At 49.7% G+C, this 26,167-nt stretch overlaps 1 protein-coding gene across 33 annotated transcripts in view; it reads right to left on the reverse strand.

Annotated features, from left to right (window-relative positions):
* Window positions 1–244: 244 nt before the first annotated feature.
* Window positions 245–26,167, reverse strand: part of EPB41L1 (erythrocyte membrane protein band 4.1 like 1) — a 127,640-nt gene continuing 101,717 nt past the window's right edge. For 3 of the 33 annotated variants that reach the window (XM_043602485.1, XM_043602484.1, XM_043602480.1), the window contains 8 exons: window positions 22,596–23,006; window positions 20,666–20,770; window positions 18,662–18,742; window positions 12,679–12,765; window positions 11,787–11,870; window positions 9,699–9,779; window positions 9,255–9,371; window positions 245–3,692 (listed from right to left, as the gene is read on the reverse strand). In XM_043602485.1, the coding sequence (XP_043458420.1) occupies window positions 3,684–3,692; window positions 9,255–9,371; window positions 9,699–9,779; window positions 11,787–11,870; window positions 12,679–12,765; window positions 18,662–18,742; window positions 20,666–20,770; window positions 22,596–23,006 (975 nt within the window). In that variant the 3' untranslated portion in view covers window positions 245–3,683. Of the gene's footprint in view, window positions 3,693–7,947; window positions 8,301–9,254; window positions 9,372–9,698; window positions 9,780–11,786; window positions 11,871–12,678; window positions 12,766–18,661; window positions 18,746–19,262; window positions 19,745–20,665; window positions 20,771–22,595; window positions 23,007–24,066; window positions 24,175–24,685; window positions 24,770–26,167 lie in introns of those variants that run through there. The other 30 variants (XM_043602478.1, XM_043602471.1, XM_043602476.1 and 27 more) reach the window with 24 other exon arrangements.

The following is a 26,167-nucleotide window of genomic DNA, read 5'->3' on the forward strand; positions in this document are numbered from 1 at the left end:
CATGAGAGTTCCTGGAGGGCAGGAATGTTGTCTTATTTGCTGTTATGCCCGCAGAACTTAACCCAAGACATGGGCCACACTGGAAATGGCAAATGTGTTGAATGAAAGTGTTCAAGGTTGGGATTTCTCCATCCTAGTTTTAGCCCTTCCCACAATGCCAACTTGTACCCGTAGCCAAGGTCAGAGACAGAAAGAGAGAGAGAGAGAGAGAGAAAGAGAGAGGGAGAGAGAGATGCCAAGACAGTTTGTGGTTCAGCATCAAACACATTTATTTCACTTTTATTGAGTATACAAGAACAGAGAGCACACGCATACAGCACAGAGCACTGAGGTGGGGGAGCGCGGGACGAGAGGGGAGGGAGGGGTGTGAGTAAAAAGGAACAGGACAGCATCGCAGTTGGTTGGTAAGGTGCTTTTGAAAAAAAAAATTATTTAGAGTGATGTTGCTCATGCAATTGCAGGCCAGTCTTGGAATGTGCTTGCAGGATTCAAAAACTGAAAACAGGTCCTGGCACTTCCTGTACCCTCAGATGGAAAGATCCCGAGAAAGCAAAATAAGAGAAAATGAATATCTGTATGACAGCAGACTGGGAAAAGCCCCCGGAGAGCCTCTGGTTTATCCTGCTCATTTGTAAGTGGGGAAACTGAGGCCCAAAAGGGGATGGGGGTGGGATGGGACTAGTCCAATGTCACATGGCTGAGCCAGGATACCCTCCAGGACATTTTCCACTCTGCTACATGGTCTCCTGGGTGGAAAGGCAGCACAGAAACGATGAGAAATGTAAAAAGGAAAAAAAGAAAAGTAGGTTGAAGGCAGACAAGACAAACATCTATATTCCCTATGAAGAGGAGGATGGGGAGGAAACAGTGCCCTAGATTTTAGCTTTGCAGCTCCCCTCCTCCCTGGTGGCACTGCCTGCCTCTCCATGGAAGGAAGGTCACAACATCCATGGGATGGAGATCTCCACAAACCCTGGCCGGCCCACAAGCTAAATCTGGTCACTTCATCCCTGCCCTGAAACCACACATTCAGGGGCTTATAATGAGGTGTAGAACCCAGAACAATATTCTCCCTCCATGGTGTGACCAGTGTGGTCATGACGCCTGGCAGGGGTGCCTGAGCCAAATTCCAGGTGGCTCAGGGAGGGTGGAGCCACTCTGGCTCATGGCCCAGAAAGAATGGGAGCTCTCAAGGTGTGTGTGTGTGTGGGGGGGGGGGGTGCGGAGAGGGAAGGTTCTGTGGCTTCTCCACCAGGATGGTAAAAAGAACCTGGTGCGTGGAAAGTGAGCTGTCGCACTCAGGGGAAGTTGGAGCGGGCCACCAGCCTTGCTCCTGGCAGGATGTGGCTGAATCTGCCAACTGAGCCCCAGGTGCAGGACTCTCCCTGCCTGCTCTCTGTCCCATTTTTGCCCACAGAGACAAACGCTGTTCTGGTTTCCTGTCCTGCCTCAGGTCAGCACCAGCTTAGCAAACTAAGCACATAAGTCACTGGGGTAACTGGTAAGTAAGCCTGGGCCCTCTGGGGGGTATCGCTGGGCAATGGCCAATACTCGGAGAGAATGTGGGAATCTCAGAGGGGCAAGCCATGATTGAAGATGTAAGGCTGGCTCAGAGGACTTCCGGGTCCCTCCCCTCCCCCATATTCTCTCCTTCAGCCCAAGGATACTGCCTGGCACATGTAGGTACTCAATAAATAAAATATTTGTTGAATGAATTTAATGACTGCTTTAGTGGTGGGACTGGGGAGATAAGATGGGACTGAGAAATTAAAGTGTAGTGGGGACATATTTCCTCCAAAGAAGACTCCGTGAGCTCAGAGAAGCAGCTCATGGCAGGCAAGCCTGGGAAAGACCATGTGTGCCAGAGGTCAATGCCAAGCTTTTGATGGGACTTTCTCCAAGAGCTTCTGTGATCTGGAGGCAATTTGGGGGACTCCGAGGATACAGGCTCAGAGCTCAGATGCTGGCTGAAGGGGAGGTTTCTGAAGCCAGCGTCTTATACATGGATGGAGCCTTTGAGCAACAATACCTTTCACCCTCAGCTCATTCAGGGGCAGGCAAAGCCTTTGGAAATGCAGTTTTGACCTATCAGGGCCTGCCCTGTGTTCATGGTCTCTATGGCTGCTTTGGCCCAGAAGGAAGAGAATGAATGTGGAAGGGCAGAGGATAAGAGTGAGCTGAGACTCTCCAGACAGCCAAATTAAAGCCACCATCCTCTGCAGCGGCCAGTGGCATCACCTCCCTCTGGATGGGGAGTCAGATGTCACAATGTGGTCAGGGAAAAGACATGTGGCCAAAAAAAAAAAAAAGAGAGAAGACTGAAAACTGAAGCAATTTCCCTAGGGAGGTAGCAGAATCCTAACTCTGGACCCCACACCTGAGCATAGACCAGGCCCTGGTGGCTACTGCCCGAGGGGAGAAGGCATCTTGGGCTACATCTGTGTTTCTTCCTTCTTGCCAAACCCCTGCCCCTCCATCTGGGGACCCCACCCCTCCCCACCAATCAACCAATTACAAATACCACACACTGTATTACTACACCGAACCGTCAGCTCCTACTGTGAGCAACCCACAGCCAGAGTCCTGGTCTCCTTGGCTGGGCCGGTTCAGGGAGATCTAAGAACCTTGGGATACATCAATCACAGTCGGATAATTATAATTTTAAAATGTCAGCTTCATACTTACCAGCACTGTTTATTTTAATATTTGTTTCCTGTTATATGTAATATACATAACTTAAAAGCACATCCATACACATTTCCTACAAGCTGCACCTTCAATGAGAACCCATAAACATAAAATGTCTACTTCCCCTTCCTGTGGCTGGGTTTTCTGTTCTTGCTTTCTTTTCTTTTTCTTGTTTCAAACCAGAGTCATCTGCAGTGGCCCTTAGCAGGACCAGGAGACAGAGGGAGGTTGGGGGGGCGGGGGGGGGGAACGCAGTGGGAGGGAGGGGGAGGAGACAGCCGAGACAGAAATGACCATAAGACACGTGAGTCAGGGGGAGGGAAGGTGGAAGAAAGGAAGGTGGATTTTGCAGCCCAGTGTCACGACCCAAAAAATAACAATCCAGTGTTCTTCTTCCTTTCTGAGTGGGGGTTTGGGGGGGGGGGTGGGTTTCTTTCTTTCTCGGCAAATGGTTGACGGTGGGTGTCTTGCTGCTGCGACTTCTCTTGCTTTGCTGCAGAAGTGTTTCCTTTGCTTTGGAGTGGGCAACACGCCGCAGGACAAATGGAATGCTTGTCCGCTCAGTGTAACGTGCAAAACCAGGGTCGTGTTGGACTCCTACAATCATTGTGGTCTGGCTTGCTTCTGGCGTTCCATGGGGCTTCGAAAGGGGGAGCAAGAGATTATTGTCATAATTTTTTTTTTTTTCCTGAAAAGTCCCACCAATTCTTCAATGTGTCTGCAAAGGAAATGTAGGCGTTCAGATGTTGGTTGTTGCTGTTGGCCGACTGCTCGGCCAGCCCCAGCAGCAGTGCAAGGACGCGGTGTTTCCTGTATATATATCTATATCTATATATATCTATATATATATGCTTTTCCTTTCCCAGTCCCTCTTCGGTGACAGCACGTCACAGCTGGGACTTCGGTGTTGAGTCGGAGAATCCAGAATGAAGGCCCCTTCTTGACGGTTCTCTGGCTTGGGTTGGACCAGAAACGCCAGCATCTCTTCACAGAGGTCAGGATTCCTACATCCAGGGGGAGGGAGGGAAGGGGACACAGAGGAGGAGGATAAAAAAATATTAGTAACTTTTGGTCACTCATCTTTAGATATGTGGCAAGGGGTTGTTTTAGCTGCCTTTCCTGTATGCCCTTTATTATGGCTCAGGAAGATACAGTAACTTGTCCAAGGCCACACAGCTTGTAAGTGGCAGCTGAGACCTGCACCCACATCTGTCTGACTCCAGAGCCCATGTGCGTTTGCTTGTTTGTTTCCGGGAAGGTGGTATCTTTCTCTTCCGTCTGGAAATCTAAGTTCCAGACTAAGAACTTTAACACTAAGAAGCTCAGATCACACACGATTCACCTTTTCTTCCTACCTTCTCCCATTCTAAGAAATATTTAGTTGCAATTGTAGATGTTCTTTGGTTTTCCTCTCTGGTCTCCATGGGCCTGTGTGTCCTGAGGATTAAACCCCAGGGAGAAGTATTTAAATAAAGAAATTGGAGTCTGGATTCCAACTCAAGTTTGACTCCAAAATTTTGTGGTGAAGGGCGTGGGCTATGCAATCAGACTGCCTGAGTTCAAATCCCATTCCATGGCCTATGAGCTCTGCAATCTTGGGTGAGTTTCTTAACTTCTTTAGGCCTCAGGTGCTCCCTTGCAAAACGGGTGCTTCCTCATGCAGTTATAGGCAGGATTCGAAACAAGCGTTAGCAAATAGGAAGTGCTGAACAAACACTGACTGTTCTTATTATTTCTATTGTTGTTGCTAACTTAGCCACACTCTATTTTGATCTCCTTGAGGGCAATGGCTGCCTTTTACTTATCTTTGTCTTTCAATGCTCAGCACTGTGTGTGGCACACAGCAACTACCCAAAACCATTTAACAGGTGGAGTATCATTCCTGCCCTTCGCCACTCATGTATGGTCACGTGCTAATGCAGCCATATAAACAAAATCCTTCGCGGCTTATGTGACGTATGGGAAAACTGAGACCCAGAGGGTTCAATGTCTTAGTGAGTTGGTGGCAGAAATGAGACTAGAACACAAGACTCCTGCTTTGAAATAGGTCAATTTTTTTCTCCCATTTAATCAAAATCTTAAAGGTAAGGACGCTGGGTGGAGGCTGCCCTCTTGCTGGCAGTGTTGAGGAGACAGGCCCTGTCTGAAGGAGGTGGGCCAGTAGAAGATGGAGCAGAAGCCTCACATCAGGACTGTGAGTTGCAGGGAGAGAAAAGACCCTGTGTGAGACGGGTGTGCTTTCCACACTCACAGCAAGAACTTTAAAGAGGAGGAACAGGAAGGCCAAGAGTCCACTGGAGTCTGAACAAATGTTTCTGGAGGGTTCAGGGAGGGAAGAGAGGCTGGACCAGCAAGATGGATGCCTGTGTGGAGATAGGGCCTTGTGCACCAGGCTGCTGGCAAAAGCTTATGGTCTGACTTTCTCGGGGCTCATGAATCCCTGAATGTGGCAAAAGATAAGGATGCAGGTTCACACTGCTGAGCACCTTCTGTGTGTGAGACACTGTCCTGTGTGTCACTGCTATGGACTGAATATTTGTGTGTCCTCCCCCCACCCAAATTCAGATGTTGAAGCCTTAATTTTCAGTGTAAGGATTTGGAAGTGGAGGTCTCTGGGAGGTAATTAGGTCATAAGGGTGGAGCCCTCACATACTACCTTATAAAAAGATGCACACGAGAGATCCTCTCTCCCTCTCTCTCTGCTCTCCACCATGTGAAGGTATATAGAGAAGATAGCCATCTGTAAACCAGGAAAAGCGTTCGCCCCAGGAACTGAAGTGGCCAGCACCTTGACCTTGGGCTTCCCAGCCCCCATAATTGGGAGAAATAAATGTGTATTGTTTTGTTTAAGCCACCCAGTATATGGTATTGTGTTACAGCAGCCTGAACTAAGACACTCACAGATGTTGTTTAATTATTACAGCAGCTCCAATTTATAGATTAACTTCATTTTGTAGATAACGAAACTGAGGGAGGGACACCAGGGAGGTTCCTCTGGAACCACTACTAGCCAGGAGTTTCTGCCTCCAAAGCCTGGGTGTGTTCTTTCTACTCAATTCTGCTAACTACCTGAGGAAATTTTTATTTTTTATAGTGGTAGGCTGCGATTTAAGTCCCACAGCTCAGTGTAAGCACGATGTGAGATGTCTTCAAAAGCCCAGACACTTCAGAAGTGGCAGGGACATCTGAACAATGCCATATTATAATTTATTCTTCTCGGTTTATTACATCAGAATCCAAATATACAGCATTTTGTTGGCTTACTTTGAGTTAATAGTAACAATAGTCATAATTAGCTTTTCCTGAGCACTTACTATGTGCCAGGCACGGTGCTAACTAATGTATATGTATGATGTCACTAACCCTATGAGACAGATACCCTGAGAAGGAGGTTAAGGAGGTTAAGACCACAGGGGGCTCTGGAGTCTTACAGAGGAAGTTTGACTCTCTAATCATGCCCATGGCTGTGAGCAGGTCACCTAACATCTGAGAGCCTCCATTTTCTCATTTGTGAGATGAATGAGCAGCTGACAATACTTATATCAGGGGCATAGCCTGGTGCCTAGAACAGCACAAGCGCTCCATAAATTTTAGCAACTGTTATTATTGTGCTTATTGTTGCTGACAACTAGATGATGAGGGAACCGCTGAGATAAATAATTTGCTGAAAGTCAAATGGCTAATACCAGGCAGGGCTGAGATCTGAATCCAGGTTTGCAGGATTCCAGATCTTTCCTTGGGATACCAAGATGCATCCATCCATCAAACCAATATAGTTCAAACACCTTAAAAAGAGTTTTCAAATTCAGAGAAGACCTCTCCCCCAGAATGAGTCTGACTATATTAGGGGTCAAAGGTGGTTCCTACTTGGCAGTAACTAGTGGTAAAGCATGTGGGCGAAAAGACAAGGGAGAAAGTTCTGTCTCCTTCAGAGCAACATGAACAAGGTGACCTTTACAGAAGGATCCAAGAGGGAGAGGTGAGAGAAGGTTTGGGGGGGACAGAGGGAGGGAGAGAGAGGAAGAAAAAGGAAGAAAGAGAGAGGAAGAGAGAGAGGAAGAGAGTGAAAGGAGAGAAAAGCAGGGAGAGAGACAGAAGGAGAGACAGAGAGAGAATGGTGGTGCATGGACAATGGCACCAAAGGAAGAACTACAAGAGAGGTGAGGAGGACAAATGAGACCGCCAAGTGGGCAGACATCAAAAGCTCCATAGTGGGGCGGGGGGGTGGGCACAGGAGGTGGTCAGGACACGGAGGCAGGGCCCAGAGCTCTGGGCCCAGAGCTCTGAGTGGCCCAGGCAAATGGGAAGGCAGGAGCCTGGGGGACCCGCTGGAAAGGCACTGGGAAAGATGGGAAGGAACAGACAGGGAAAGGAAAAAGTATGAGAAATGCACGACAGATACTCTAGGAAAGCATACAAACCAGCAGAAGACGCTGATGGGAAAGGGCTAGCCCCATCTCTTCATTTTGCAAGTGAGGAAAGTGAGTGCCCACGAGGGGATGGCTGGGATTGGAGCCAGGTCTCCGGATTCCCAGCACAGAATTCTTTGCATTAGTGGCTGCTCATGGACTTCCTAAAGACCAGGGTACAAATAAAGATTCCCAGGTCCGGTCCAGCCCTTCTAAATCAGACTTTATGGCAACAGTTCTTTTTTTCTTTTCTCTTCTTCTCTTCTCTTCTCTTCTCTTCTCTTCTCTTCTCTTCTCTTCTCTTCTTTTCTCTTCTCTTCTCTTCTCTTTTTTCTTTTTTAAGCAGGCTCCATGTCCAGCATGGAGCCCAATATGGGGCTTGAAGTCACGACCCTGAGATCAAGACCTGAGCTGAGATCAAGAGTCAGACGCCTTAACCGTCTGAGCCACCCAGGCACCGAGACAACAGTTCTCTGGCACCTGTATTCCCCAGGTGACGCTGTCAGCTCAGGAGCGTGGCAAGTGTCCTACGCTACCACCCTGAGATGTGGGGGATGAAGAGCAAGAATAATTGGACAACCGAGGGGATAAGAGTGACAATTTGCATGAAAGTCTGAGGAAGGCTGGGAGGCAGGCTCCACCCATGACCAGCTTACACTTCTAGAGCAGTGCTGTCCAACAGAAATAGAATGAGAGCCCTGAATGGAATTTAAAATTTTCTGGACGATAGTTTCTAAATTTTCTAGATATTTCTAGTTTCCTAAAATCTTCTAGATAGAAATTTTTTAATTTCTAAATTAAAATTCTAAAATTTAAATTACCCTCAAAAGAAGAAAAGAAACAGGGGGAATTAATTTTCATAATATATTTTACTTAACCCAATATATCCAAACATTATCATCTGAACAGGTAATCAATATAAACATTATTGAGCTATTCTGCATTCTTTTTTTCTCATTCACTCTTCAAAATCCTGCATGCATTTTACCCTTAAAGCACATCTGATTTCAGATTAGCCAATTTCAAGTGCTCACAGCCATGTGTGTTGAATAGTACAAGGAAAACATGTCCATCATTGCAGAGAGTTCTGTTGGACAGCACAGTCTAGACCATGGTTTGGCAGCCTTTCAAAGTGGCAGGAAAATGTTTCAGTGCTTTTTCTTCTGACATGAAGGGGGTGGTGATCCACATTCTTGTATTTTTCTAGAAAACACAGTTTCATTCATCAGGGAAGAGGGTGCTGACATTTCCAGCACCCCCAAAGATTCCCTTGTGACTCCTCGCTGTCAATACCACAACTGTCAGTCCCAGAACTGACCACTATTCTGATTTTTATCACTTCTGGACTTCTTGTGAATAGAATCATATTACATACCACTCAGCTCAATGTCTGTGAGATTTTGTTTTATGGGTCTGATAACATTCAGTGGATTTCCAGTGGGACCTGAACCCCCCCCCCCCCCACAACCCAATGTAGGCTGATAAAAGCCCTATCTGCTGCAGTACCCATCTCCTTCCTCTTGTTCAGCAAGGCACTGGTGAAGGTCCATCCATAAGGAAACAGAAAAGTACATTTCTCTTGTTCAGCAAGGCACTGATGAAGGTCCGCCCATAAGGAAACAGAAAAGTAAATTTCTGGCCCAAGGTGGCCTGAGAAGTCAAGGGTTTGCAATCGAGCAAAACAGATGGGATCGAGGACTCTGGTCATCATATCCCCCTTAGCAACATCCAGTGACCTGTGATGGACGCAGAGACTCATGGACAAGAAGGCGGTACTGGGCCTGAGGGGACTTTTTCTGGCTTCGAATTTTAGGTAATGGCCAGTGAGGCTATGCTTGCTTCCAGCTGTCCCACCTCAGTACCTGCCACCAACCCCCATCTCCCTGTTCTTACTGCTTCTGGATTTACTTTTCTGGGTCTGGGGCCTGAAACACCCAAGAAACCAAGGAACCAGCATTCCTCCCCCTTGTCCCCCACTGATTTGTGGTATTTGGGGGAGCCATGTCTCTCCTTTGAGCCACAGACCAGGAATATGGGGGATGAAAGCTGTGTTAGGGACCAAGCCACCTGATGGGCTCTCAGATGGAAATGACCCTCAGAAGATCTGGACATTGTTTCCTCCTCCCTCTCATGGCTGCGGAGCCTCAGAGGGCTTACCTGTGGCTTCCTGTCCCTCTCCTCCGGGGACGGGTCTGTTTCTCTGTATACGACAGCTTTGGTTACCAGCATGTCAGGATGCTGCAGTTTGGCCTCCTTGATGGCCAATGCCAGGGCCTGGGAGAAAAGAGCAACAAAGTGAGGAACCATAGGATATCGAATACGAGACAGACCATGTAGACCAACAAGCCCCTTAGTGTACAGTCATGGAAATGGAGGCTCAGGGAGGGCAGTGGTTGAATAGTTAGAGACCAGAGCTCAGGTCATCTGGCTCCTTTTGGCCCTCATTCTACATCCATTCCTTTAGGGCTTCTTGTCTGAATAGGGTCAGCCCGAAGTGGACATCATCTCTGCCCACAAGGGCAGCTGCCCGTGGGTAACCCAATATGGGAGGGACTGGGCACTGGGCAGAGCCACTGGGAACAATGTCCCCCGTCCCCATACCTGGTCTTGATCAACATCTTCATCCCCAGTGATGATGATTCGCTTCTCGATCCTCGTCTCAGAAAACCCCCCTTTCACAGTCTGCAGAGAGGGAGAGGGTGGCAAGGTCAGCCCTGGGGCCTGCTGGGCATGACAGGAGGCCCATCCAAGGCATCCCTCAAGGGTAAGGCTGGAACCAGCAGTCACCTTCTCTCCTGGCTCCCTCTTCTGGTTTTGGGACTTTAGGCTGCATGTCTTGCCCCCTGCCACCATACTCCCCTAACTACCAAACCGCCCTCTCTAGGTCTTCCAAGCCCAGCTCAAGTGCCGTCTCCCTGACCCTGGCTGGTGACCCTGCCACCCTCCCACCTTGGTACTCCCTGAGCACCAAGTCTGTATCTCTCTTGTGGTTCTGGGGCTCTCTACCTTGGGGTGACCTTGTGTGTGTGACCTGGTCTTGAGGGCAGGGTCTGTATTTTGTTCAATTCTGTGTCCCCTCCTCCCCCACTCCCCTGTCCAATCTGACCAGGGCAGGTGCTAGATGCAGACTGGTTGAATGAACACATGAATGAAATGTGAATGGTGACAAGGTTCTATCTTGAATGACTTCGAACAGTACTCCAAGAGAAAACTGTGTGGGTGATACTTACAACCTCCACTGTTTCCTGAAAGGGCGGGGTTTGGGTGCAAGTTTTGAAGTAGAAGATGGGGAAGGACAAAATTGCCTGGCATATTAAAGAGGGTGGTAGTGGAGGGAAATCCCAGCAAGAGCCAGGAGCAGACAGAAAGAAGGGGGCGCCCTAACTGGCAGGACCAGGAGGAACTTGGGGAAGAAGAGTTTTCTGAGCAGTATGCAGTGGAGTAGGTGACGGAAAACCTTCCCACAAAACTTTCAGGGAAAGTCAACATCGCTCACAAATGCTCTCAGTGAGAGTGGATATTTTCTGGGGAACATGCAAAGGTGCTGAGTCCTTCCTGCACAGGAGCAAGCAGGGCCGGCACAGTGTGTGTGCAGGAGGGCCAGTGGGACCCACCAGACTTCTCCTTTGGATGACTCAGCAGAACCTCCACCTCAACCTGGCTCCCTGCCCTCTCTCCTCCAGGCCTCCATCTCTGGCCCGGGCCCTCTCCTGCCTTCCTCCCGGCTACTTGGGCATGGATATGCTGGCCTGCCTGTCTTCAGCCTCAGCTCGGTGGCTGAGTCACAGCTGACACATGGGGAATGACTCCCTCCTGTGGCCCTTGCCTCTTCCTTTCCCCATTGCAACTCATACCCTGATCCAGGTTCCCCATCCCTAGTCTCTCCACGCCTCTCTCTCTTCTCTCCTCTGTCTACCTATACATCCTGCTGAATCTAATCTCCTCCCCTTAAACCCCTTTGCCCTGGGTCACTCCCCAGTTAAAAAACCTTGACAGTGTTCCAATGGCTCTTAGCCTCAGACCCTTCACAGTCACATTTGTCCTGGGATTTGTCTCATTTGTCTCCATTGTGCTTCACCTGCTTCGAGTCCCCCCCCCCCCAGTTCCTCACAGTGATGCCCCCTACATGCTACTACTCCCTGATAGAGACCACTTCCGCTGTTCCCACAGTCGTGCACCACTTGCACCCTAGCAAGAGGCTGGTGTACGGCTAATGCTCACTAACATCTGCTCAGTGAACAAATAAGCAAATGCGCAGTCTCTGCTCCCATTTTCTGCACTGTTTAGAATGTCTGCATCTGTCTTCTCCTCCCTCACAAGTCCTACCTGGCCCTCTAAGACCCTGCACAAACCCTACTCTTTCCAGAAGACCCCTCTTCACTCTTTGAGGCTTCCTTACGTCGCCTCTTCTAAATCCTGCCAGGACTTAAGTTCTATAAGGTGCAAATGCCATGGCTCAGAATTACTTCCAATGAGATGGTCTTGCCCCCCAACCCAGCCTGGCTGTCGATGTTGAAGGGCAGGGTCTGTGCCTAGGACAACCCATAGTACAGAACAAAGCACAGAGCATTCCAGAAACTAGGAACGCTACAGGTCTTCTCTGTCCACATTACAAGGCACAGCGATGGCAATGACCTTCCCCAGCCCCACAGCCAGGCTGGGGGCATATGGCACCCTGCTGCTACTCACTTTGGTAACATGGGTGGTGGTGGAGGTGGAGAGGGTTTCCGCGGTGGCGCCGTAGGTGCTGGTGAGGACATCTTTCCCGATGATCTGCAGAATATAACCACCCCCCACCCCAGGGTTCAGGTAAGGATACTGGGCTCTGCAGGGTGGGGGTGGGGGGAGTGAATCAAGGGGGCCCCCACAAAGGTGAAGTTTGGAAGCCAAGATGCTTCAAACCACTGACTTTAAGAATTCAGGAACACTGGAAACTTTAGAATGCTAGATCCATGAAACTCGCAACCACTGAATCTCAGATTCCTAGAACCTGAGATTCCTGAGGCCCAGAATCCTAACAAGACCCCAGAATTCAAGAATCCTGGTATCTTAAAAGAATGAACGGGGGATCCAGGCTGGAGACAGAGCCCTCCCAAGCTCCCACCCTGTCACAGCCAGGAACACGCAGTCTCAGGGGCTAGACAATGAGAAGGACAGACTTGAGAATGCAGGAGATGCGAGAGACCTCACGGTGACAGACTCAGTCACTGGCAGCCACATCCAGAGTGCAAGCCTCTGCGCTCCTAGTCCCTCTTTCCCCTGGCCAGTAAGGAGAGCAGATGCAAAAGAGCTGTCACATCACAGGCGCCACCAAGGAGAGGGGCTGCTTCACCCTCACGCTGCAGTGCCCTCTGGTGTGCATATGTGGGGGGGGGGGGGTGTGTGTGTGGAGGCAACAGATGAGACTCCGGTGGGTACAAGGGAGCCCTGTGGGCACCTGAAAAGGAGCCAGTTTCCTGGCGCTGTACTTAAGAGGGCAGCCTACTGGGCTCTATGCTGTACTTGCTGTGGGCCACCTGGGGACCTGTGTCCACATTCTCAGCACAGAGTACCCTAGCCTGAGCTGGCCCTACCCACTTACCGGAGAAAGAGAACGGATTTCCGTGGCCACCGTCTGTGGGCCTGGGATCATGGCAGCTGCCCCCTTCCCGGACTTGAGACTGTTCTCCTGGGGGAAACAATAGTGCTCAGATGGCCAGATCTCACGTGGGCGGGCCCCCAGGATGGCCAGAGTATGTAGCCATGTAGCTCTCATGGCCACGAGGTTGAGGAATGACTTTTGTCATGCATTCGCGTGCTCACACATGGGCCTGCTCTCACACTTACTCTCTTACTCACTCACACACTTAGACACTTGCTCACTCATTCAACATTAAGAGTGCCTGGGGTTAGGGACATTGGTGAACAAGACACGGCATTGCTCTCGGGAAGCACTGACAAAGGAGCAGAGACATTCAGGTTTCTGTCCTGGCCCTGCCATGTTCCAGCCACATGGGCTGGGGCAGAGCCACTTCCGTTCAATGGGCCTCATGGATTTACCTATAAAATGGGAGTCCTGCAATGTAGGTTCATCAATGGTAACAAATGTCTCACTTTGGTAGGGAATGTTGATAATGGGGGAGACTATGCATGTGTGAGGGCAAGGGGTATATGGGAAACCTACATGTTCTTATACATGGGGCATGCGGGTACCTTCCTCTCAGCTTTGCTATAAAACTGTTCTAATACATAAGCTGCTCTTGAAACTGCTCTGAAAATATGAAGTCATAAAGTTATTTTTTAAAAAAGACATCCCTGCCCAACTCTCACAGAGACATTATGAGGCTAGCAGAGGAGAAAGGGCTTTGCAAATGCCAGTTTTAGGATAAACATAGGAATACAGGCTGGCTCCTAACAACATAATGATAACCAATATTTGCTGAGTACTTGTATGTGCTGGGTATTATGCTAAGGATGCACTATCTCATTTAATGCTCAGAACAACCACAGGAAATTATTTTAATATTCCCGTTTCACAGTTGAGAAATTAGAAGGCCAGAGAATGTCAAGAGGCTTGTTCAAGTCCACCAGCAAGTTAGTGACGGAGCCCGGATTTAGACCCATGTTTGTCAGTCTCCAAGTCCAACATGCTCCTTCGGTAACACTACTCTGCCCTCGGAACTGTTACCCTGGAGCAGCTCTTCTGGTCCTGTGGTGGATTCTAACTGCTAGATACTCCTGGATTGGCTGGATGTACTGCCCCACATCTGGCAGCGGGTCCGGCCGCCTGCCTTCACCTCCCACTTTCTGTGCCATCTCGGGCTCAGTCCTCTCCATCCTGCAGCCCAGAGCTGTGTCTGTTCTGCAGCTGCCGAGCAGGCTGAACCTTTGTCCTTGTCTGTGCATGGTACTAGATCTGAATCTCTGCCTGCCAGGGGACAGGTGAGGACAGAAGCCATCTGCCTTTGCCCTGCCTACCCCCCCACCCCATGCCTGCCTCCAGCTGAGACAGTGACCTGGTTACCTGGCACGCCACCAATGAGCAACCTTTTCAGATGGATTCCCAGAACGTGGCCCAGCAGCAAGCCTTTAAAAGGGCAGCCTTGCCAACAGACATGAAAAGATGCTCAGCCTCACTAATCATCAAATGCAAATCAAAACCACAATGAGATATCACCTTCCACCTGTCAGAAAGGCTAGCATCAAATAGACAAGAAATAACAAGTGTTGGCAAGAATGTGGAGAAAAGGAAACCCTCGTGCACTATTGGTGGGAATGTAAGTTGGTTCAGGCACTGTGGAAAAGAGTGTGGAAGTTCCTCAAAAAAATTAAAAATAGAAATACCATATGATCCAGTAATTCCACCACTGGGTATTTACCCAAAGAAGACAAAAACATTAAATGAAAAGACATATGCACCCCTATGTTTACAGCAGTATTATTTACAATAGCCAAGCTATGGAAGCAGCCCAAGTCCATCGATAGATGAATGGATAAGGAAGATGTGGTGTGTGTGTGTATGCATGTATATAATGAAATGTTACTTTGCCATAAAAAAAAATGAGATCTTACAATTTGCAACAACATAGATGCACCTAGTGGGTATAATGCTAAATGAAATAAGTCAGACAAATACAATATGATTTCACTTCTGTGTGGAATCTAAAAAACAAAACAAACAAACCAGAGAAAAAAGCAGAAACATATCCACAAATACAGATAACTGGCAGTTGGAGGGGTGGGGGTGGAGGATGGGCAACCAGGGGTGAAGGGGAGTGGGAGATACAGGCTTCCAGTTACAGAGTGAAGAGTTCGGGGGGATAAAAGCATAGAGAATATAGTCAGCAGTATTGTAATAGTGCTGCACAGTGACAGATGGTAGCTACGCTTATGGTGAGCATAACATAACGTATGGACTTGTCAAATCACTATGTTGCACACCTGAAACCATTGTAACATTGTGTGTCAACTAGACTTCAATTAAAAAAAAGGGTGGGGGCAGCCTTCTGGGTTCAATGCTTCCTTTCCATCAGCTTAGGAAACAGTCACTAGCTCCTTTGAATCTTACCGTCACTCCGGGAAATTCTCCCCTAAAGCCTCTTCTTTGCCCACTGCTCCCTCTTTCCCAGACAAGGCTTCACCTCCACTGACACATTGAAAATAGAGGCCACTCACTAATGGGGACACAGGTCATTCAAAACAAGGCACCATCTGTTCTGTCTCTCCTTTATCTTCAGCCAGTGTTTTCTCCTGCCTCAAAGAGGTGCGGCTCCTTCCTCTCCCTGGCCAGGGCAATGCCACCATCTTGGTTCTGGACCCTTCCTCCCTCAGACTGAGGGTTCTCCTCCTCACCACCCTGTCTGCACTGCCTCAGCCACTCAAGGCCTTCTCACAAGGCCACTGTCTCATATCTCTTTATCTATAGCCCAGATCTTTCTTGAAACTTAGACCTTTAAAATCAATTGATTCCTAGACATTTTCCCCTGGAAATGTCCCACAGGTTCCTGGCACTCATCAGATCCAACCTCGAATTCACTGCCTCCCCGCCCCTGACACATGCCTACCACTAAAGAGCAATCCCCTCGGGTGCTCTCTGTTTACATCAGTGCTTCTCAGACTTGAGGGGTGTCACAGACTTCTGGGCCCTGCCCAAGGTTTCTGAGTCAATAGGTCTGGGGTGGGGCCCAAAGATTTGCCTTTCTAAAGGTTCCCAGGACTCCACTTCAAGAATGGCTAGGTTAGGGGTGCCTGGGTGGCTCAGTCGGTTAAGCATCTGACTTTGGCTCAGGTTCACAAGTTCGAGCCCTGTGTTAGGCTCTGCACTGACAGCTTGGAGCCTGGAGCCTGCTTCAGATTCTGTGTCTCTATCTCCCTGTCCCACCCCCACTTGTGCTCTCTTTCTCTCAAAAATAAATAAATATTAAAGAAGAAAAGAAGAAGAAGAAGAAGAGGAGGAGGAGGAGGAGGAGGAGGAGTGGCTAGGTTAGGGACACCTGGGTGGCTCAGTCAGTTAAGCATCTAACTATTGGTTTTGGCTCAGGTCATGAACTCACGGTTTGTGAGTTCAAGCCCTACATCAGGCCCCATGCTGACAGTGTGGAGCCTGCTTAGGATTCTCTCTCTCTCCCTCTCTTTCTGCCCCTCCCATGCTTGTGCATGCTCTCTCTCAAAATAAATAAATAAACATTGGGGGAAGGGGGAGGAATGTCTGGGTTAGTGTGCAAAGTCACCAGCCCACTTTCCCTCTGTTAACTGAACATTCTGTCAATGACCAAATCCTGCGTTTTCCTCTCTCCAGTTATCCCTTAACCCCGCTCCCCTTCTTTACACCCACCTCCTTGCACACGGGCCCTGCCCCAGTCCCCAGACTAGCTCTCTGCCTTCTCTTTTGGTTTCTCCCAATGCCTGGTCTCCCAATGTGGTCTCGGGATGCTGTCTGTCTCCCTCAGTGCTAGATTCACAGCGCCTGGCACAGTGCATCACATAGTGTGGGTGTTCAACAAATATTTGCCAAAGGAGGGATGGAAGGAGAAAGGGAGGACATCAGGGGATTTTCCCTCTTGTGATGTTCCACACGGTTGCTAGAGCAATCTTTCTAAAACACAGAGAAACACATACTTGATGACATCATGCCTCTACTTCAAAAGTTGGGAGTGATGCCCCACTATCTCCAGGATAAAGTGTGAACCTGCTATATGACATTTGAGGCCCTTCAAGCCCTGGCCCAGCCTACCTTTCCAGATCTTTCCCCTCCCTACCCCACTCCTCTTCCACACACCTGACATCTTGCTTTACGGACCACCTGCCTTTCCCCAAATGTGACGTTCCTTCCCATCCTTGTTTTTGCACCTGCTATACTCCCACTGCCTAGAATGCCTTCTGCTGGGGCTGACCCTTCACTTATCCTTTAAGTATAGCTCAAATGTCAATGCCTAGGTAAAGCCTTCTCACTCTTCCTGGTAGGGGTATCACCCCATACCTATCCTCCCTGAGCCCCCCCACCCCTGCCCCACCCCAGGAAAGCATTATTGCACTGTTCCGTGAAGGCAGGAGAAAATAACAGCAGTTCACATTTACAGACCCCTTCCCAGGTGCCAGGCAAGCCTCTGCACAGATTACCTTGGTCCATCCTCAGGTCAACCCTTTGAGGGATGTACTGTTATTGCCCCCATCACCCCATTTTATAGAAGTGGAAACTGAGGCTTGGAGAGGCTCAGATAACTTGCTCAGGGTCATCCTGCCAGGAAGTGGGAGAGCTGGACCTTGTTCACCACTGTGTGCCCAGGACCTAAACAATTATATGTACCTGTGATCATTATTTGAACAAATGACTTCTAGCAGGTAGCATATTTTCTTCATCTCTGTATTCTGTACCAGGCAGACAACAGAGAATAATAAATGTTTTTGGAACAAATAAATGGATGGATGGGTGGGTGGGTGGGTAAATGAACAATGTAGCTCCCTACTCACTATGGTATGAACTTAAATTTAGCCCTATAAGCATCCTGATGCCACATGGAGAGGACTAAGGGGGAAGAGGAACTGAGTGACCAGGAAACAGGGTGCGCACTGGTAACTGGTTGGGATTTATTTGTCTTTGCTCAAAACCTACCTGCTGGGTAGTCTAAAGGCAATTCTCTTCCTATGTGTATATCAGGGTTTCAGCAAGAGAAAGCATTTGAAAAAAACTTTCCACTGACTCAAGACAGATCCAGCCCAGACATTAGCATCAGCCCCAGCCCCGGCCCCAGCAGCCACGGTTCACAATGGTCAGGATGAGGGTGCAGAGTGGGTGATGTGTATAGTGAGGCTTCTGGGGTCAGAATGCCTGAGTTTGACCTGGTTCTACCACTTACTGGGTGTGTGACTTTAGGAAGTCACTTAACCTCTCTGTACTTCAGATTCCTCATCTGTAAAAGGTGGAGAAAATAGAGAATCCCCTTTAGTTTTTGTGAGAACTCAGTGAGATCACCCATTCATGGTTCTTGGCACTTTGCATGGGAACACAGCCTGGGTGCCTAATGCTATCTGGTCTGTGTCACCATTAAAGGATCTGACGTTACCGGACTCTCTTAAGAACCTGTGAACAAGGCAGAATGGGAACTATTCCCACTTTACAGATGAAGACACCTGAGGCCAAGGACCTTCCTTCACATGTCAGACCACAAATAGGTAGCAGAACCAGAGTCCTGAGCTTCCAACTTACGTTCACTGCATGCCATCTACTGACCAAGGTAAGGAAGTGGCCCGAGACATGAGAAAATGCACAGCTGCCAGGAGCTAGCTGCCAGGGATCTTCATGTATTGCCAATAATCAAATAACCAAATGGTACCATCCTCCCTTTACCCCTGCTGTGGCTGAGATGGTCCAGGTAACTGACACTCAGGGATTCCACCTCCCGCATTATTCAATTTGGAAAACTGGATGTCCTGTGGTAACAATGGTCCCAGATTCTACATCCCATGCCTGCTGCAGTGAGGGCAGATGAGGACTTCCCCAGATGGCCAAGGCTGTGATATTGTTACCTGGCTGTTTTAGTGCAAGGGGGCTGGTCAGAGAGGGAAACCTCTCAGGTCCTACTTACCATGGTGGTTGATATGGTCTCCGTGGTGATGGAGGGAGCAGTTGTTATGGACTCCTTTCCCCCTGGGGCAGTCCCATCAACCTGCTGGCCAGAAGAGTCATGAGAGATAGAGAGAGAGAGAGAGAGAGAGAGAGAGAGAGAGAGAGAGAGAAAAGCACACCAGATGCACCTGAAGCTTCTGTTACTTGGGTGGGTGGCATTCCCAGTTACAGAGTGATGGGCTGTGTGAGTGAACATGCACTGGTGGGGAGGGGTATCTGTCTACACAGGGAGTGAATCACGGGTGGGAGGGGGATGCTCACAAGTCCTCCTGATCATTTGAACCATCTTATTTGACAAAGGACAACAAATCAGATAGCCTGACAAGTCTAGGCAAATTTTAATACATGTGTTCTTTGATTCCATTGCTGGGAATTCATCCTTTGCATGTAAACTTTGAAAACTTTGCCAAGAAGTATGACAAAAAAGTTCACTGAAGCATTCACCATTAACTGCCAAGGACACAAACAGCCACAAGTCCACTGATGGGAGAATAAGTCAGGACTCACTCCCAAGTGGGACTGAGAAGAGCAAGGTGGGCCCACATATGGCAAATGAGGAGTGATCTCCAAGACAGTTATCAAGAAAAAAAGGTCAGGTGTAAAAGAGCATCTCTTTCATGCAAAATTCTAAAATATCTAGAGATGTGAGTGTATAGGTTGGAATATGCATATTTTTTTCCTAGGAAGAATCACAAGACAAATTTCAATTTGTTCTATTTGAATTTCATAATGGAACACTTTGCTGGTTTTTTAAAATTTTCTTAACATTTATTCATTTTTGAGAGACAGCAAGACAGAGCACGAATTGGGGAAGGGCAGAGAGAGAGGGAGACACAGGATCCGAAGCAGGCTCCAGGCTCTGAGCTGTCAGCACAGAGCCCGATGCGGGGCTTGAACCCACGAACCGTGAGATCATGACCTGAGCCGACGTCGGATGCTCAACCGACTGAGCCACCCAGGCACCCCATGCTGTTGTTTTGATGTCAGTGAGAATTACTGGGCTGTTGAATTGGGGGCCTTTTTTAGTTTTCTTTATATTTCTCTATACGAAAGCAAAATAAAACATGTTTACTGAAACAAAATAGGACAGAGAGGGAGCACATTGCCTGCAATCACACAGCTTGTCAGAACTTGAGCATCTTGACCATTGCACTAGCTACCATGTAGACCATCATGCAAGTGATAAAAAGTGTGGGGGGGGTGTATTCTGGAAATGACAGAGTTGCCCACATTGTGTTGGTTTACACCTTACTTTAGTTCTTAAAACACAGACTAGTCTCCTCTCCCTGCACTGTAGCCCCTCTGGCCACAAGGAACCTAGAGGGTATCAGACCTACAATCTCAAGGTTCAAAGTTTAAAAACCACAAAAGAAACTTAGGAAATGTACCATGCACCTGTACACCTGCAGTTCACCTGTGTCTATTTAGGACCACTTTCTCCAGGGGACCAAGTACATTTCATCTTGCTAAGACAAATGATTTTCTATCTTTTTCTCACTTTGTTCACATTGCCAATCTGATATGGAATCCGCATACGTCAAAAAATGATCCAATGTGAGCCATCCTAACAAAAGCTGGATTGAGATGTCTCCCTCTTCTCTCCCAGGGATACGTCAAGAAACCTCTCGAACCCCTTCAAACAATCTGAAAGCCACAGTCTAGTCCACTAGCCACTAGCCCTTACGGCACTCCCAGAAAGACAAGGGAGACATGCTCATTCCCATTTGAGAGACGGGAAATTGAGGCTTTTAAGAGGCGTGGTCTGCCCAGGACAGAAAATCATTCCACTACCCACTTCTAGAGCTCAGGGAGGACAATGAAGCTTAGAAGGGCATCGGGGTTAAAATGGGGGCTCTGGGAAAACAGTGTGGCAAGGGTTGGCCAAGGGGCTTGGCCTTGGTGGGGACCCCACCCTTAAATGTCCAATGCTTACGATCAGGGTGCAATGAAAGGCACGGGTTACCTGGGTGCTGTCCACAGTGGTGACTCTGGTCTGCAGTACAGCCTCTGGCTCAATCTTCTTTCTGATGGCCAGGCTGCTGACAGTCATGGTTTCTGTTTTCACAGGCTGTAAGGAGATGAGAGAGAACACTCCATAACCCAAGCCCCTGCATGGCTCCTGCTCACAGCCAAATGCAGTGTAGCCCCCATCCCTGCAGCCAGCCAAGTCTCTGGAAGGGCACGCAGGTCAGGGCAAAGAGGCACGGTGAGATGTCATAGACGAATAGCCAAAGGGAGAGCCAGAACTATCAGCAATACCCAGACAGGCCTGCTCATGGCCCTGCAGCCACATAACCTCATGGTGGCCATAAGTTGTGTTTTAGGCTACCATTAAAAGAACATCTACTATTCAATTAATATGTTCTGTGTCAGGCCCCACACTAAGTATTTTCCTTATATACATCCTGAATGACTTCGATGATTATGCCATCACCTCCCAGCTGCTTCATTTGAACTGTTCTTGAGAGCAGGAGTCATACAACTGGATGCCTACAGAGGCCAGGCAGGAGATGGAAATGGGTGAATTGGGCTTACGAAAGACTGAACTGGAGAACATGTAGGGACCAACTGTGGCCATGGCCTCTGAGTGACTGGATCATCGGATTTTCTTAATGATATTAAAAAAAAAACAACACTGTGGATTTTATATTCAACATCCTTATTTTTAAATCAAGGTCCAAGAAAACACATCTGCTAGCCAGATCTGGCCTGGAGCCACCAGTTTTCAACCTCTACTCTAAAAGGCTTCAGTTAAATGATCAGTTTCTTCAGAGTCCTCCATCCAGGCTAGTTCATATGACTATTAACATATTAACATATGTGAGCTGAACGAATGAATGAAATAGCTTGTCATCTGGCTGGGAAGGCAGTGAGAGGATTCTCACAGATTACTGTCACCCTGAGATCTAGCCATTTATCCAGTTAGTCATCTATCAGTGCCTGCTATAGGCAGGCTTAGAGCAGCTGCCACCCAGTAGGAAAGCAGACCTGGCTGCCACTAACCTATCTGGGACAATGCCGGGAACAGAAACATTACAGAGCAAGGGGGCTGCAGCAGGTCCAACACTTCTGCCCAGGGTGGTTAGGAAAGCATTTGCTAGAGAAGTGATATCTGAACTTGGTCCTGGAACGTGACGGGTTTGCAAGGCAGAGAAAGGGAGGGAAAACCTTCTACCCAGAGAGTACACCATGGAGTGAAAGCCCAGAGTAGATGAGCTCATATTTCAATGCCTGGAACACGGGGGAGAGGAGAGTGTGGTAGGAGGTAGACTGGGACTGTAAGAGATGAGGGGGCAGAGGAATCACGTGACAAAGATCCTCTGAAGGAAGGACACAAAGCAGAGAGACCCAGACACAGTCTATCCCTGTGTCCCCCTTCATGCGGACATTTCCTCTTCTCTAGGAGTTTCCACTGCTACCCCAAGACCCCAGGGCCAGATGAATTTAAACTGCTGCCCCTTCCCCCAGGAAGCCCAGGCCCCAGGGAGAGGAGCCTGGGCCAGGATCAGGAAAAGCCACCAACTTCCAAACCAGGCTGCAGGAGCCCCGCGAGTCCGCAAGCCCATGCTCTCTGCAGGTGCCATGCAACACAGGCAGGGAGAGGAGGAGTCGAGTTAAGACCAGACTGTCTGGCATCGCTTGACCTCAGGCAAGCAATGGGGTCACAGGGTTAAAACGCCAAGGAGTGCATGTTAGGGGTAAACCAAGATGGCAAACATGCGAGCACAGAACCATGCTGTTCTGCGGAGGGACAGTCATGCAACACGAGACAGAGCTTCAGGCTGAGGGGCTCTGGGCTGCAGGCTGGTGGCTCGGTCTTCTCACAGATGGCCCAGGGCCCTCTGAACATGCAGTGCCCGCCAGGCCCAGGTCTTCAGGATGCTCCACTGTACCTCAAACTGGGGCATATCTGGGGTGGCGCAGGCCCCTCGATCTGGGCTATCCTCGATGCCCCCAGACTCGTCTTCCTGGCTGGGGCCCCCCTTGCTGAGATCCCGGGAGAACACCAGGCCCTCAGTTTCGGAGTCGCTTTTGTCTCGGTCGAGCTCAGGCAGGCTGCGGGAGAAGTCTTCAAAGGCGCTGCCGTGGTAGTCACCAATGACCGTGAAGTCAACCTCAGCCTCCAGGCTGGATGTGGAGCTGACCGTGATGCTGGAGCACTTACGCTCAATCGCCAGGTGGTTGTCTTTCAGGAACACCGCGTCCCTCTCCTGGTCCTGGTCCTCGTCTCCCGTGTCACTCTCTGGGGCCTTGGGACGGGGCGGTTTGACCTTCTCCTCTGAGCCCTCCCTTAGCCCTGCTCTCTATGGCCAGATAAAAATCCAAGGAGCAGGGGTGTGGGGTGGGAAGAAAGAGAGAGAGAAATCAAGATGGTGAATGACAGAAGAAACCCTGGGGCCATTTCAATGTCTCAAATAGAAGAGCAGGTCAGGAAACGAAAAACGCTCCCGGAAAGATTCCTTGGCATGACAACAAGCTTTAAAAAACCGCAAAGTTCTCAAGAGTGGGGAACGCTCCTTTCCGAGGGTCTCCCGCTGATGGCCAAAGCGAGTACAAAAGCAAACATCCTGCCAGTTCGTTCTGGACAGGAAGCCCCATCCAGGGTCTGGATCTGGGAGCTGATTAGAAGCGGCATTGTGCGCAAGGCAGGGATGGGAGCCTGGATCCAGGCCCATCCGTGCAGGTGGACGTCAAGAGACAGAAACCAAGGAGGGAGACCCAGGGATTTAGGGAAACCCGGGACGGGGAGGCAGGGAGGCTGGAGCCAAGAGCTTTGAGAAACAAAGAGGAAGCCAACATGGTTTGTCAATTCCACTGAGTCTCTGTGGGAGGGATCAGCATCATCTACGGGGGAGGAACAACAGGGGTTAATTCCTGGGAGCTGGGTGCTGCATCAGTTCAACCCTGAGCTCCATGAGGGGCCGGTGGGCAGGCCATGGAGTGGAGGTTCTAGTCCCATCAGTGTAATTGACAACAGCAGGCCAAGGAAACGCTGGAGGGGAACCAGCAACTCTTGTCCGACATACATACCTCTCAACTGGCCTGTCAGGGATTAAACACCACATGCACATTTTTGGCTGTTTCATGACGTTCTTTTTAAAGCCCAATCTAACACCCACCAAATATTTTTTAAAGTAGTTGGCTTCAGGTTCTAGAGATTCAGTGCACTTAGAGATTCACTTGCTAAACTTAACTTCCATTTTAGTTTCTAGAAGGTTGAGAGGTGTGAGGACACATTCCAGACAAGCGAGAGTTGAGCTGCCACAAGAGGCACTGCCCGAGCAGGTGGGAATCTAAGGCAGCGATGCACCCCGGCCAGGTGAAGATGACTGGGTCATCAGGGCACCAAGGGGCTGCAGAGACCTGAGGGCCCGAGGGGCTGGCGAATCTCAGGCGCCCCCCTTTTCCAGGGGGGTTTGCTGCTAAGCTGGTGATGTGCTTCTCTTCCCTGACCGCATCTCCGGATGTGTTCTGGATTAGAGAAGATAGTTAGTCTTAAGGAGGCAGAAAGGAACTTGGCAGTGGGACCAAGAGGGAACCAGAAGTGAAGGATGGAAACCTCTGGACTGTCAGCTTCCCCAAGGCAGGAGAGCCAGGGAAGGGAAAGGGTGAAGGAAGATCGTTGGACAAGCCAAGCAAAACAGGTAGGAGCCCAGCAGGTGGGGGCAGCAAGGCAAAGCAAGTGTGTAGTTTGCTGGTGGTGGTGCCAACCTTCTCCACTGGGGCTGTGTGACCCTCTGGGCACCAGGTCACACCACAAGCCGAGGGTCTCTGTGGCTAAGCTAACACAGGCCAACCAGATGAACCCATCATTCCACCTGGGCTACTCTCAGGCTGGTTTAGGGGAAAGAACTCATAGGAATGGACAAGCAGCCTCTGATCGCAGTAATGATGAGGGGCCACTGAAACATGCTACTACGGAGCTACGCAGCATGCGGTCTACTCCCCCAGCTCGGGGGCAGCGGTGGGGGCAGGGGCTCACGTGGCCAGTTCCCCCAGTGGCTACCTCCAGCGCAGTTTCACAGCCTGAATCAGGGGACACGAGCTCGAGTTCTGTGCATCCTTCCTGTTGGGATGTGGTAGAAATGCCCTCCCTGAAGTGTCTGGCAGCCAGTGGCATCACTGAGGAATGGCTGGCTTTGGGGCCAGCAAAGTCCCCTGGGGACTGGAGCTGGACGAAGCCCAGATCCAAAAGCTTATTCCGCTGTTGCTCTACCTGCCCCATGGAGGTCTCTGGAGACAACTCGTTTATTAGGGCCCTGGTTTCGCCTTGACTCACTCGGCGAGTTTCAGCTCCATGGGTCTCAAAGATCCGAATTTTATTGGCCACTGAGGTCTTGCTAATATCTTCCAGGGAGCCCTCTCGGCCCCCAGCCTGGAAAGAGGTCATCTCCCTTTGCTTCCCTGGAGGGAACACCAACGCCAGGGGTACAGCTCCCTCAGCTTCTTCAGAGACAACTCTGGGCTTTCTGCTGGCAATGGGAGGTGCCCTGCGCTCTCCTCTGTCCAGGGTCACGAACAGTCCTACGTGGTCCTTAGGCTCCGGGCTCTCTTTAAAAGGATGGGCATGTTTGAGAAAAGCAGGGGACTGTTCTCCAAAAGGATCCCCAAGGTGTGGAGGCTCCCCTGATCCACGAGGGACTGGGCTTGGAGAAGTTTCCTCTGGAGCTGCCTGAGCCTGAAAGGGACCAGAGAAGGCTGGGACGGGGGTGATCACCTCCATCTGAAGAAATGCTGAGGCCTTGCTGTCCTCCGTCGCAGGGTCTCCTGTTTGCGTGTGAACCAGTCCCCTGTCTTGGGGCAGGAAGCTGCCTCTGTCCGGTTTGGCTGGCTTCCTGACATCATTAGGAGGGATGGACCGCGGAACGATGCAGGCTGGGAGGTCTGGGCGCATGCCTCCTCCTCTGTGAGGTGAGTGGTTCTTCCATCCTGCTGGGATGTTTTTCTCAGCCTCTTGCATCAAATCTCCACTCTTGGGGGTCTCTTCCTCTGTGCCTATGTTGGATGCTGGGTGGCTAAATTCTCTTTCCACCCCCCGCCCAGCTTCTTCCCAGTCCTCAGCAAATGTCTGCCCTGGAGAAGGTCCCTTACCAAGCTGCTCAACAAAGACCTCCAGGCCATCTGGTCTTCTGTGGCTCCCACGGATCCCTGCCCCTTCCTCTAAGGAGGCTGTGTGGGCTTCACTCTCTTCATCCTCATCCCTGCTGGAAGCTGCAGCAAAGCCCTGTAGGCCTGAGGAATTCCGCTCAGAGCTCTCTAGGAGCTTCTCTGGGAGCTCTATCCTGGTCTCGTCAACAGGAAGGGCATCCAGAGGTGGAGGGGGGACTTGGTCTTCAGAATCTTTCTCTCCATAGTTTAAGTAGAAGCTCCGCTCTGCAAAGGAAGGTTCAGTTTCATCACTCGAGTCGGCTCTGGCTTCTGACTGGGCTGGGTCCAATAGAAACGACTGGAGTCCTCCCTTGTC

Source organism: Prionailurus bengalensis, chromosome A3 (genome assembly GCF_016509475.1).
Source record: "Prionailurus bengalensis isolate Pbe53 chromosome A3, Fcat_Pben_1.1_paternal_pri, whole genome shotgun sequence".
Classification (NCBI taxonomy): Eukaryota; Metazoa; Chordata; class Mammalia; order Carnivora; family Felidae; genus Prionailurus; species Prionailurus bengalensis.